At 43.2% G+C, this 14106-nt stretch overlaps 2 protein-coding genes and 1 long non-coding RNA gene across 4 annotated transcripts; 1 reads left to right on the forward strand and 2 right to left on the reverse strand.

The window, feature by feature from the left end:
* The first annotated feature begins 2790 nt into the window (after positions 1 to 2790).
* On the forward strand, positions 2791 to 6200 carry LOC123144087 (protein CYPRO4). The gene is made up of 2 exons (XM_044563103.1): positions 2791 to 4656; positions 5657 to 6200. Exons 1-2 carry the CDS (start codon positions 2992 to 2994, stop codon positions 5936 to 5938), a joined length of 1947 nt encoding a protein of 648 aa, XP_044419038.1. The 5' UTR covers positions 2791 to 2991; the 3' UTR covers positions 5939 to 6200.
* A 1548-nt stretch (positions 6201 to 7748) lies between these two features.
* Positions 7749 to 10223, reverse strand: LOC123144089 (protein transport protein Sec61 subunit gamma). The gene is made up of 3 exons (XM_044563105.1): positions 9987 to 10223; positions 9757 to 9886; positions 7749 to 7971 (listed from the first exon to the last, which is right to left on the reverse strand). Exons 1-2 carry the CDS (start codon positions 10078 to 10080, stop codon positions 9771 to 9773), a joined length of 210 nt encoding a protein of 69 aa, XP_044419040.1. The 5' UTR covers positions 10081 to 10223; the 3' UTR covers positions 7749 to 7971; positions 9757 to 9770.
* A 2075-nt stretch (positions 10224 to 12298) lies between these two features.
* LOC123144090 (uncharacterized) lies at positions 12299 to 13881 on the reverse strand. 2 transcript variants are annotated; one of them, XR_006471259.1, is made up of 3 exons: positions 13735 to 13881; positions 12713 to 12819; positions 12299 to 12614 (listed from the first exon to the last, which is right to left on the reverse strand). It is a non-coding gene; the product is annotated as an uncharacterized lncRNA (long non-coding RNA). The 2 variants fall into 2 exon arrangements; XR_006471260.1 differs by having other exon boundaries at positions 12702 to 12819.
* Between the last annotated feature and the right edge of the window lie 225 nt (positions 13882 to 14106).

The following is a 14106-nucleotide window of genomic DNA, read 5'->3' on the forward strand; positions in this document are numbered from 1 at the left end:
AGAAAGCAATAGCAATAAAACTAAACGATCATTATGCTAAGCTAACGGATGGGTGTTGTCCATCACATCATTCTCTAATGATGTGATCTCATTCATCAAATGACAACACATGTCTATGGCTAGGAAACTTAACCATCTTTGATTAACGAGCTAGTCAAGTAGAGGCATACTAGGGACACTCTGTTTGTCTATGTATTCACACATGTACTAACTTTCCGGTTAATACAATTCTAGCATGAATAATAAATATTTATCATGATATAAGGAAATATAAATAACAACTTTATTATTGCCTCTAGGGCATATTTCCTTCATAGCCTACCCTAAAATAGTGGTCCTCGACCCCTCGACAACAACACAACCATATAGACCCTACCCCAAAATAAGGGTCGTCGACCCCTCGACAACTACCCGACCTAGCCTACCCTAAAATAGTGGTCACCAACCCCTCAACAACAACCCAACCATATAAACGGATAAACCTTACCCCAAAATAGGGGTCATCGACCCCTCGACAAAAAACCAACCATATAAACCCTACCCCAAAATAGGGGTCGTCGGCCCCTCGACAACAACCCAACCATATAAACCCTACCCCAAAATAGGGGTCCTCGAACCCTCGACAACAACCCAACCATATAAACCCTACCCCATAATAGGAGTCATTGACCCCTCGACAACAACCCAACCATATAAACCCTACCCCAAAATAGGGGTCATCGACCCCTCGACAACTACCCAACCATATAGACCCTACCCTAAAATAGTGGTCATCGACCCCTCAACAACAACCCAACCTACCCTACCCTACAATAGGGGTCATCGACCCCTCGACAACAACCCAACCTACCCTACCCCAAATAATGGTCATCGGACTCTCGACAACAACCCGACCATCTAAACACTATGAATAGCATAATTCTATTACTCACAACATGTCTCATGTGTCAAAAATATGGCACTTTCATCAAACACAAAATAGGTAGAAATAAGGCATTAATAGCATAATCCAGTAACATAATTAAATTCAGTAGAAGCACAAATTTCAGTACAAATGTCTTGCAATTTTTAGCGATATAAATAGAAGATACTAGTACAACAACATTAAATCATTCATCAACTATCTCCTTGATCTTCCTGATCTTCCCCTTGGTGGCCTCCTTCTCTTTGAATAGATCACCTATGATGTACTCCAGGTGCCTTTTCTCTTGCTTGAACTTCTCCCTCTCCTCCAACAAATTGTCCCTCTCCTGCTTGATCTGGTCCATCTCCTGCAGCAGCTTCACCTTCTCTAGCTTCTCTTGGTCTCTCTCTTTCTCTGCTTTGGCCCTTAGCACCTGATGGATGTTAGTGTCTGCTTTGACAACCAACTTATTTTTCTCAAGCTCTTCCTTCAGGTGACTAAGAGCTATCTGTGCATTGCCTAACTGGGCAATTGCATCCTCCTTGTCAGCCACCATTTTAGCAAAGTTAACTTTAAAGAACCTCAGGTCATTTTCCATCTTCCTCTTATATTCCAGTACCTTGCAGACTTCTTCAGCATTAACTACATTCTGTCTCAACCTCTCGGTCACCTCCTCCTCATACATAGTCCAGATCCTAGCTAAAGCTTGCTTCAATGGGATTGGCCACTCATAATCAAACCATTCCACATACTTGCACTTAGGTCCATCCTATGAATGTGTGAAAAAGGAAATAACATTAAACCAATGCAGAACCAATTTAGTGAAAACAATGCAAAACCACTTAACCAATTTAATTGTGCTAATGTTCTACTTGTAGAAATATAAGATAGAGCTAAAATATAAGAGCCTTAAAATTTTATATCAAGACTAATGGACGGAGCATAAAAAACTGCCTCCCTACTTATGTCAAGAATTATGAGCAAAACATTACACTTTTAACATCCTGATTGCAGACCTAATTCTATCAGTCAACTAAGAAGATAACAATTCATAGATTCCACAAAATCACTAAAACAACTAAGCAATAAAATTTGTACACTTTAACACCTAATTGCACTACTAGGTTACCTTTTTTGCACAGCCTAGAAACCTCCTGCCACTATTAGTGGATTCAAACGCCACCAACTTTTCACAGGGGGGCTCGATGCTCACAACGTGCAGGATGATTCAGAGCCAGGCCGCTCCATTTCGTGCACTCCATGGTCACATGTGGCTAAACATAAGGAAAATGAGTTCAATTTCTACCGGGAACAGATATTCCCCTTTCTCCCTAGAACCACAACCCTAGATGCACATGAGCAGAAGCTAACCTGGGTCACACAATTATCGCCAGACGACGAGGACGAGTCAAAACCATCAGACCAAGAAACCATGTCTTCCTCCCGTCAGCGGTGCAAAGTGGTCGCGGCGGCGGATGGCGGCAGGTGCTGCGCGAGAGGGGAACAAACGGAGAAGAGAGCGGTTGGATGAAATGCCCTACCGCGCGCGAGGAGGCAGCAGACTTAACGAGCGGTGGTAACGACCGTCTGGCCTCGGCCGTTAGCCCTGGCCACGTGGTTCCGACAAATGGGGTCGATATGTCAGCTTTCCAATTAGTCGCGGGTCACAACTCGTTTAATGTGTTTTGTTATTCACTTACCACATAAATGATGGTCTTTTGTTACTTTCGGCAAAGATAATAGTTTTGGAGTACCATAATCACAAACGTGATAGTTTTAAGCAATTTACTCCCTCAAGCGCATTTTACCGGTCGGCCAGTTGCGGGATCTATGCTCTCATTACAAAATTCGGACAAAGCTTGGATCTGACGTGGTGCTGTATACTGACCAATTCGAAAAAGGCATTGAATCAGTGCTTGCCGTTTGATTTCCCCAACGTTTATCAACTCGTCTTCCCCAGATCTCCGCCGCACACGCTCCTCCTCCGCTCCCCCTCCCCTCCGCTCCTCTCCCAAATTTCAAATTCTCCTACGCTCCCCTCCCATTCCATCCGCCTCCTCCCCGAAACCCTAACCGCCGCCGCTGCCATGGGGGGCTCGCACAGCCGGGAGGACCACGACCTCTCCGACTCCGACGACGACGACACCTCCTCCCGCGCCTCCGACGCCTCCTCCGACTTCTCCACCCCTCCCCCCGCCTCCGCCTCCAAAGCCGCCAGATTGGCGACCCCGGCCTCCGTCGTCGACGACATCGACCACCACCTCCGCAACCTCCAACTCAAGTACTCCGAGCCCATCTCCCCGAACCCTAGCCCCGCCCCCAACCCCGGCGCCTCCGCCTCCGCCGTCAATGCGGTCAAGCTGTACCTCCACATAGGCGGCTCCACGGCCGCCGCCCGCTGGGTGAACTCCGAGCGCCTCGCCGCCGTGTCCTTCGTCCGCTCAGGCGAGGGCGCCTCCGACCCCGACGAGGACGACGAGCCCACCGGGCCGTGGTTCCTCGTCGTGGGCTCCAAGATCCGGGCCAAGGTCGGGCCCGAGCTGCAGCTCAAGACCTTCCCCGTGCAGCGGCGCGTCGACTTCGTGGCCGACGGCGTCTGGGCGCTCAAGTTCCTGCACGCCGACGGCTACGGCGACTTCAACGCCAAGTACCAGAGCTGCCTGTTCGAGAACAGCTACGGCGTCGAGGCCACCGACGAGGGCCGCGCCAAGGTGTTTGGAAAGGAGTTTGCTGCGTGGGCGCGCCCAGAGTGTGGCGATGAGTCCATCTGGGAGGACGCCAGTGATGCTTTCTCGCCAGGCCCCAAGGGCAGCCCGATGCCTGCACGGAGCCCGATGCTGAGACCTCTGATGGAGGATTTCAGGGAATTTGAGGAGCCTGTGGAGGAGGGTGATGGTAACATACAGAGCCTTGCGCTGGGTGCTCTTGACAACAGCTTCCTTGTTGGTGATTCAGGCATTCACGTGGTCAAGAACTTTGAGCACGGCATACACGGGAAGGGTGTCTCTGTGAAGATCTCTGGAGGGGGAACAAACTTCACCACACCAAAGAAAGCACTTCTGATGCGTGCCGAGACTAACATGCTCCTGATGAGCCCAGCAACTGATGGGAAGCCACATGCCAAGGGGGTGCATCAGCTTGACATTGAGACAGGGAAGGTGGTCTCACAATGGAAGTTCGGGAAGGATGGAGCTGACATTAACATGAGGGATATCACTAATGATAGCAAGGGCGCACAGATGGATGCGTCTGAATCCACATTCCTGGGACTAGATGACAACCGATTGTGCCGGTGGGATATGAGGGATAGGCATGGAATTGTGCAGAACTTGGCTAGTTCGATGGAGTCCCCAGTGTTGGAATGGACCCAGGGCCATCAGTTCTCCAGGGGAACAAACTTCCAGTGCTTTGCATCAACTGGTGATGGGTCCATCGTGGTAGGCTCGTTGGATGGGAAAATTCGGTTGTACTCAAAGAGCTCTATGAGGATGGCGAAGACGGCCTTCCCAGGGCTGGGTTCACCAATCACTCATGTGGATGTGACGTACGATGGGAAGTGGATACTGGGAACCACTGATACCTATCTGGTACTCATATGCACCATTTTCATTGACAAGGATGGGAAGGAGAAGACAGGATTTGGTGGAAGAATGGGGAACCGAATTGCTGCACCAAGACTGCTCAAGCTCAGCCCACTCCACTCTCATCTTGCAGGGGACAACAGCAAGTTCCGTGAGGGCAGGTTTTCATGGGTCAGTACATCTTACCACTTCTGCTATTGTGAATTCCTGCTCAAATTTACTTATTGTTGCATTACATGAAGACTTGATCAAATTTACTTATTTGTGGTCTGGTATATAGATGCTATGTTGCATTTAAGTTGGGACTGATCGGTGATCAGATGACTGAAAGTGACATTTCTTGATATCTTGAATATTAGTAACCACCAATTTATGAGGTCTACTCCACATCTTATGGGCATAGTAATTCTGTAGAAGGTTTTCGGTCACACACGGTGCTAGATTCTATTTTGTGGCTTCTGCTCGTCACTTTTTGGATTTCTACCTTTATGTTTACTTATTTTTACTTTTATAGGTCATGTATGCTATATGATTGAATATTTGTGCAGGTCATTTATTTGTTGATATTGCCATATTGGCTATGAAATAATTGATGTATCGATTACATGGCAAGGCATATGCTAGTGTGTACTCTTGAGTCATATCACCTCCATTTTTGGCACTAGCATATAGGACCAGCAAGCCGGTTTGACTTTTTGTAGAAATTGAAATTTTGTCACTGTCATATTTTGTTCATACATGGCAGAATATTTGTAGCTACTGCAAATACCATTGTACCTTCCCTGTCTAATATGTTTAATATTTTGTGTTAACTATAGAGTGTCTAGGTTTCAATGTTTGAGCTTCTTTTGCATATTTACACACGGTAGACATTTGTGGTCTTATGCATGGTTAGGAAATCTGGCTGCATTTTTTGTTGCTTCATTGGCTGCAGTTCTGTGGTTCTATGTTTGAGCTTCATTATCTTTGTTGATGGGTAATGGTTGACTCTGCTGCATTTAAATCACCTAATATTCTTGCACTATAAACAAAATGGCAACGAAGCCATTCTTCTAGCTATCACAATAGCCTGAACGATCCTCTTTTGCATTGAGAAAATTTTCTGCCTGCACTGAACAATGTGTGTGCATTTACTATCTGGTATCAAGCACTCAATCTAGTAACTACGTAGGTCACGGATAATGGCAAGCAGGAGAGGCATCTCGTGACGACCGTGGGGAGGTACAGCGTGGTGTGGAACTTCCTCCAGGTGAAGAACAGCCACCACGAATGCTACAAGAATCAGGAGGGGCTCAAGAGTTGCTACTGCTACAAAGTGATCCCCAAGGACGAGTCCATCGTGGCCAGTCGCTTCATGCACGAGAAGTACGACGTGAGCGACTGCCCCGAGGCGCCGCTGGTTGTCGCGACACCCATGAAGGTCACCTCCTTCAGCGTGTCTAGCCAGCGCTAGCTCCGCGCTCCCCCCTCTCAGTGTTCTTTTTTTCAGTTGGGCTGTTGGTCTCCGTGCTGTCATGTAACTTCTTGACCTGCGGATCTGGACTTCCAAGTGTGGTGATGACTATCTATCTTAGTCATAGCTTGTTACAGGATTTATGATTATGTGGATTGCTAGCAAAACTATCTTACGGAGTGATGATTTGTACTGGCTAGATTGATTGTGAACTTCTTTGAACGAAGGAATGAATTTCAACTCTGCAAACATGATGTATTCATCTGTCCATGTGTCATGGTTTGATTCCTTTGGCCCTACGGCAATGCAAGTGCCCATTTTTGTTGAAGTTAAACTGTTTCCTGCGCAATCTCCACAAAATCATAGATTGCAGCTGCTTTACAGTATCTAAGCATGGACAAAATTTGCTCTTTAATTAATACTACGCCCTCTGTAAACAAATATAAGAGTGTTTAGATCACTATTTTAGTGATCTAAACGTTCTTATATTTCTTTACGGATGGAGTACTTGTTTTTGAACTTAACAAATATGTACTACTTGTTTTTGAACTTATAAAGGCCTCCTTTGGTTCAGAGGGATTTTGTAGAAAAAATTCCTTTGGAGCCCTTTGGTTTGTAGATGGATTCCTATTCCTATGTAGGATAGAAACCAATTCTTCACATTTCAAAGGGAAAAAACATTAGTCTAGACTCAATGAAAAGATCTTATTCTATGAATCAAGTGACATCTCTTTCTCTATAGGAATTGACATGTCATCTCACTTCCTATAGTTTTCCTATTTCTATCCTATGAACCAAAGGAGGCCAAAAAGTCTATATACTAATATCTGTGGTGGCGACATACTGACATGTGGTTTTTAGTTTTTATGGAAGACTGATTCCGAATCCTGGTTTGTATGAATTCTATAGGATGGAATTCCTATAGGAAATTTTCCTTCAGAGCCTTTTGGTTTAAAGGAATGATTCCTTATTCCTATGTAGGATTGGTTCCTATCCTCTCAAACAAAGAAAAACATTAGCTCACATGTAATGAAATTTGTCTTTATCAACCAAATGGCATCTTTTTTCCTATAGGTCATCCAATACACCATCATTCCTATGATTTTACTATTCTTGGTTCATAGGATAGGGCATAGGAACATGAAAATTATAGGGAGTGAGATAACATGAAAATTATAGGGAGTGAGATGTCATTTGATGCATAGGGTAAGAATTTTTTCATTGAGACTTTTTTTTCTTTGAAATGTAAAATATTGGTTTCTATCCTATACATAGGAATAGAAATAAGTTCCAACAAACCAAAGGGCTCCAAAGGATTTCTTTTTTCTCCTTTGAGAATCCTATCATATAGAATTCCTACAAAAAAAACCTGCAAACCAAAGGAGGCCTGCCCTTTTTTGAGCGAAGAATTGACTTTTGTCCGTGTGTCTTTGTTTGGTGTCTCAGGCCCTTTCTTTGGCAATGCAAGCAACATTTTTGTTGAAGTTAAACCGCTTCATCTGCAATCCCCACTAACTCAGAGATTGCTGCTGCTTCACAATTCTAGGCATGGCAGTGTGAACCCATCGTATTTGTTCATCAAGATACGACCAAATCGATGAATAAATCTAATATCGCTGGTGGTGATCCATTTATCAGCGGCCCTTAAATCTAATTTAAAATGTTTAAGTAATACTTCAACTATCTTGGGCTCCCAGCTAGTAGTACATGCTATGACATAAACATAGCATTTCCTTTTGGATAATTACGCATAGAGCTTGATGAAAGTATGAAGGTCAAGGCAGCATAGCAAACTGCACCTGAGAGGAAATGATAGGGTTTCAATTCTTGTCATTCACTGCTTGATATTACGGTCTAGCCGGAATCAGGTTCAAAACTGCTCCAGGTCTACCAATACAACTGTTTCAAATGAAAACACAAGGGAACTGTCCTCTACAATGAAGTCCTAAATGAATTGCTTTAAGGTACGAGGATAAGAAAACCAGCGCCGCCTCCATGAATGGACACCATCCTCTCGTCCTGCGGCCCCTCACCTGGGAAAGAGTAACAGAAAACCTTAGACTGGTCACGATGTCGATATAGCAAAATAAATTCACCAGGAGCAGAAGGAAAAAAACATGTGCTAGCAGGTGTGACTAGGGGTTGCAGCAGACACATCAGGCCGATGATATTACTTGTGTGACGCACAACAATGATGCCAAGATTGTAATGATATGCACATGGATCGCCATTTCATTAAGCAATATTGCATACAGAATGTGAACTCCACACGTCCTCAGAATTAAACATACCATACCAATTGATCAAATACAAAGTTGGGTGATATGTTTAATGTTTGAGGACAAGAGTAATTGCAATTTCATAATTGATGAAAGCAGCCCTCTTGGAATAGCAAGCAAAATGCAATGAAGCCTAACCAACTCAAATGGTTGACAACCAGCTTCTATCATGAAAATGTTGGGCTCATGACTAACTTGTCTTAGCACTGGTTAAGGGTTATAATCCAGGATTCAAGGTTTAGAATATATTTGCTATAAATTCAACTTAAATAATTTGCAGGTTATCAAACAAAAATATTTGGCATATTCCAGTCTTATATACCATCAGAAGTTGCAAAGTTTAGTTTGTTCAGACATATGTAGTTCAACAATGTAAGATCACATGTTTTCTGAATCCTGAATCAGACACACTCACAAATTAAAATGCAAATATAAGGAGGCACACATTCTTCTGATATATCAGATGGATGTCGTTGACTGTGATCACATGAATACTTGAAAATATCAGCATACGGTTATTTAAAAGGACCTGGTGCATAAAATACTGCTTCCACATGCAGGCACACAAGCCTAACTTATCATCACCATGGTTCTACCTTGCAATTTTATATAGGGTAGAGCAGGTCACTGAATGAAACATTGTCAAGATGATCAAAACAGCGTGAATAATGAAAACCACAGTAAGCCTCTAAAGCAGATCAAACCAACTGTTTAGAGGATATTAGCTTGGAAGTTTGCACTTCTAAACGCAGGCGAACAAAAAAAAGGCACAAATAGAGGCATTTAATTTCATCAAGAATTGAGTATATAGAATAAAGAAAATAACTACCTGTGTATGGATAGTTAAATATAAGCACACATTGTTCAAGTTTGCACTGGCTGTTACAATGAAACATTTGACACAGAAGGAGATGATGCATATACTACTTATGGTGACTCCCTTAGGGCATCTACAGCCGGGCTCCTCAAATGCCCTCCTATACGTCCAGGCAGATGGCCCGGTCAGTGACCGGTTACGAAATCACGACCAACCGGGCTCCTCCAACCAAGTAACTCGCACCTCTAGGCTTCAATGCTGGTAAGGTAAGTAACTTGTGAGAGGCTAAGAGCATGAGAATACCCGGCCAGAGCCCAAAAATCGGCTCCAAACCAAAAACACTACTCTAGCACACAAAAATGGAAATCACGGAAGCCACTAGAGTCAATTCAGTGAGCACTCGTCTCAAAACTATGGCACCCTGGTGAAAACGAACCAAAATGACAATTCTAACCCAAACATAGGACCACTGCATCAATCACACTACCGAATAGACACGAACATAACACACATAATTGGAGCCAGTTCTGCCAAGTAACCCATTCGATCTCACAGATCTACGATGCCATACCACAAGGGAGAGTTTCACGACGGCGAATCGCACGCACAACATCCACAGACAAACGTATCCGGACAACGGGCGCACAGAATTTCCCACGAAGAAACCAGATCCCAGATCGGAGGGGGGGGGGGGGGGGGGGGTGCGTGGAGCGAAGAAGTACCTGCGGAGACGAGATCAGCCGGACCCGACGATGATGTTGTTGATGGGGATGAAGATGAGCTTGACGAAGAACCCGACGAAGCCCATGACGACGAACCCGATGGCCGTCCGAATGGCCACCTTGGTGAACTCTGCACACGCCAGAAAACGATACGGCGTCAGATCTGGGCCAGAACTACGACCGCCGCGGCGGCGGATCCGATGCGCCGGAGGAGATCGCCGGGTCCTTACCCTTTCGGTCGGGCTTGTGGCAGCGCTTGACGAGGCGAACGCTGTCCTTGGCGAACTCCCGGAGCGGGTCGACCACGGAGTCCACGGCGTCCATGGCTGGCTGCGGCGCGGGGCGGAGAGAGAGATCTCGCCGGAGAGGTGGGAGGCAGAAGGTGGAGGTGCGTTTGCTCGTGTCTGACGATGTGGATGGACGATGCGTGTTTAATGAGACAAGTCTGCTGCTTTCTTGGATGGGCCTCCTGGGGTTGCAGACTGAAGAAAATGGACCAATTTGGGCTTCAGTGAGCCCAATTGCTTGCAGACTAAAGAAAAGGGACCAACTTTCGTATTGCTGTTTGGGCTTCAATGCGCCCAATTTTATTGTGTATATATATCTGGGTTCCTGTTGATTCTCGAAAAAAAAAACTAAAAAAATCTGGGTTACTGTCCCTCAAAAAGAAAACTGGGTTCCTTGGAAATGACAATATTCCAGGGAGCACAAGCAGTTATCAAGTATTGGCGCGTTAACAAACGTAGCAGTTGGAAGCCGTATGAGAAGAAGAGAGGCGACGACAACTGGGGGGGGGGGGGGGGGGGTCATATCCTTCCAGGCATGTTTAAAAGTTTTCAAGTACGATTTTTATGGTATTTTATGTTCTTGCGGAGGGTGCAATACCGGTGAGAATAAAGTTACTTAGTTTTTTCTATTGTGATGATGCCTTATCAGGTAGTATCACAGCTAGAGATGTCTTTCCTACGCAGGTCTGATCTTGCGGAAGTTGGATTTATGTCTTCGCAGATGCGTTCACACGGATTTGTGTTAGTGTCTGCTGCTTTTGTTTGTATGATCTCTTGTGGTTTGGTGTGCTTATCTGACATCTTGGTAAAGAGTTTGTGGTTCGACGACCTATATTACTAGGGGTTGTCCCCGGACCAAGAACGTTCCACACTCACAACTTCCCATATTTTTAGACGTAGGGCAGCTCATAGAGCTTCAGAAACCTTTTAAGGTAGTTAAGTTTATGCAGGTATACGGATGGCAGTGCCACGACTTCAGACTAACCGCATTATCTTTGTTGAAGCCTGGGTAGTAATTCATGTTGCAAGGATTGTCACCACAAAGAATAAAGCCATCAAGAGATTTCATTGTAATTCTTAGAAACATGAGCCATTATGTAATTTTTTGGGTCTATGATCCAAAGCATCTGTACCCATAATGGTTGCCGAGTTTGAATAAAATTACACGTGACTCTAAAAAAGGGCATGCGCTCAGTGGGCCGGTCCATGCTTCTTCTTTTTTTCTTAAAGATTTTCTAATTTTAGAGAAAACATGACATATATTTATTTTTAATTGTTTTTCAAAAAACTGAAAAATTCTTTAAAACATTTTTTAAATGTGATTTTTTTTCTGAAAACCCAAACATTTGTAGATTTTTTGAAATTCTAAATTCCAAATTTTTGATTTTTTTTCTTTGAAAATAATAAATAAACCTTTTTTACAATCAAATAGTAAGTAAAACTAAAAGGCCGGTAAGGGAAAAATAGAACAAAGAAAACCAAAGAACAACCCAGACCAAAATCATTTAGAAGGTTCCTCGCGAAAATCCTGGCTAAATAGGCGGGCCCGTTAAGTTGCTTGGTCTTTAGCTCTGCGCGATTAGCGAAATGGCCCGATCACTCAGTTGCTTGGTCTTTCGCGAAGCCCGAGTGGGCTTCGCCCGCTTTTGGGAAGATTTCACATGTTTTTTTTGGGTTTTTATTGGTTTCATCAATTTCTATGTTTGTTTTTCGGGTTTTATTTTCATTATGTATTCCTTGTCTTAGTTTTCCCTTTTATCTTTTCAATTACATGTCAAATTTTAAAATATATGTTGTACATTTTTAGTAGACAAGTTGAACATGTTTCAGATATACATCAAACATTTTCCAAATATACAATGAGTGTTTATCCGAATACATGCCAAACATTTTTTAAATGGTCACTGAACATTTTTTAATACACAATGAACATTTTAAAACACATAATGAATTTTTTTGGTGAGATTTGCTAACATTTCGTAAGTGTGTATGAACATTTGATTTAAATGTAACAATTTTGTTATGTGTGATGAACATTTCGAACGCAATTTTTTAAATGTCACAAACAATTGCTTGGATGGTGCAATCATATTTGACAAATTATGTGAGCAATGTTTTACATTTTCATGAACATACATAGAAAATGTCAAGACCATATTTTAAAACGGGCGGACATTTTAAAATGACACAAATGCTCTTTTTGAATGGTATGAGTTTTTTTAAGAAAATTGCACGAAGAAATTTTCACAAATATTTTTACAATACTTTCATTTTTCCAAGAAAAAATATAAAAATTAAAAGGGACCACTCCTTTAAATCTATATTAAGCGACAGGGGTTTCTCTACTACCGCAAGTTCAACACCATTTCATGGTTGCATGTTGCGAGCAAGTGCGTTTGATGAGGTGTCTTTTGAATTCTGTTCTACTGAAGGCGACATGGCAGCTCATGAGGTACCTAGATTAATTTCTACATTGTCCGAATTTTGTACTTGGGTTGATGAACCTCTAGTTTACTGCTCATAAATGATGTAACCATGTTCGATAATGAATAAATTGGCCCGAGGGATTTCCTGCAAAAATAAATCAAACGATGAATAAATTAGCCCGAGAGCTTTCTCAAAAAAATAATTTATGTTTGACTTTATCGTTGCTGCAACCTGCTTATTACCCCATGTTAGCAATGTGGACTCAGCTGGATTTTGATTCGTAATGGCTTGATCTTGGTATCAAACATTGGATGCAACTTGTTGGAGGTAGAATCAGACTCCTTTCTTGCTGCTTAAGCATTGCAGAAAGATGAGAAGTCCTACATAGTCGATCATGCGTGCAATTACCGCACGGCTATGCAGTAGGGAGACGATCATGCATGCAATTACAGTTACAAAAATGCTTATGCTTTTAACTCGTAAAAAATGTGAGGAGTTTCAGTTGGGAGCGACTAAATCTCAAGTATCTAGAAAAATGATTCATGATAGTTACTCTTTTACTGTTTGTTAGACCTGCATCCAGCGGTTTGGAAGTAGTCTTGCTCTTAACCAACTTCTTCATGAAGCCACAATCCTATCCAAGGGCGGAGCCAGGATTTAGGCATGACGGGGGCGAAGAAGATAATCATAGCTAAAGAGAAGGAAAAGGTCCAATATGGACTGGACTTTGGCACATTCATGCGTCCTTGCCCATGTCCATGTAAGTCAATATGAATATCGCTAGCAAATTGAACTGTGGGGAGCCGGTGGCAGCACAAAAGTCCATTCCATGTGTTTTGTCCATATTTTCCCTGTTATGTTAATTCCCAATGCAACATTGATATGAAATCATAACAATATATGTTGACTATTAAAAAAGTACTATATTTCTCCTAGAAGAAATTTAGATCTATGGTTGTGAATAAGATCAAACCAAATTAGTTTTTCTTGTATTTTATGTCGAATATAGATTAATCTGTTGAAACTGAAATAATACAATCACACTAGTGGACTATAATCCATAGGGGGAAAATCGTACTGGTAAAGTTGTAATTCAGAAAATCACATCGAATCTAATTGAGAAAAGGCAAATCCAGTCAGAAATTAATCAATCCATTGCACGTTTATGCAAACAAACTAATTAACCAGACCACTATAGTTTCCAGTTCATGGAAAATCATGCTAGTAGAATGTAATCCATGGAAAACACTAATTACTAGTGTACCTTCAGGAATGAAGAACAGATGAGATCCACGAAGTTGAAGTTGGAGCGAAGGCAGGATTAAATAGAGGCTGGACGCCATGGGTAGCAAGCAAGAAAGCGATCTGTCAGTACTCGGTAAGATCGGTTAGGCGACAACGGCGGCTAGGTCTTTGCGTGAAGCGGTGAAGGTCCAGACCCTAGCGAGCGTCTTAGATTTTTGTAACGCCACGGTGGCCTCAATGGCCTGAACATGGGCTGAATTAGTGGGCCTTTGTATGTACAGTATAAAATAGAATTAGGATTGGGCTTAATGAAGTGATTAATTAACAGCTACGGAGATTAGCACGCTACGCATTGGTGGGGGGGGGGGGGGGGGGGGGGGGGGCCTCCCCC

This window comes from Triticum aestivum, chromosome 6D (assembly GCF_018294505.1).
Source record: "Triticum aestivum cultivar Chinese Spring chromosome 6D, IWGSC CS RefSeq v2.1, whole genome shotgun sequence".
In the NCBI taxonomy this organism is placed as follows: domain Eukaryota; kingdom Viridiplantae; phylum Streptophyta; class Magnoliopsida; order Poales; family Poaceae; genus Triticum; species Triticum aestivum.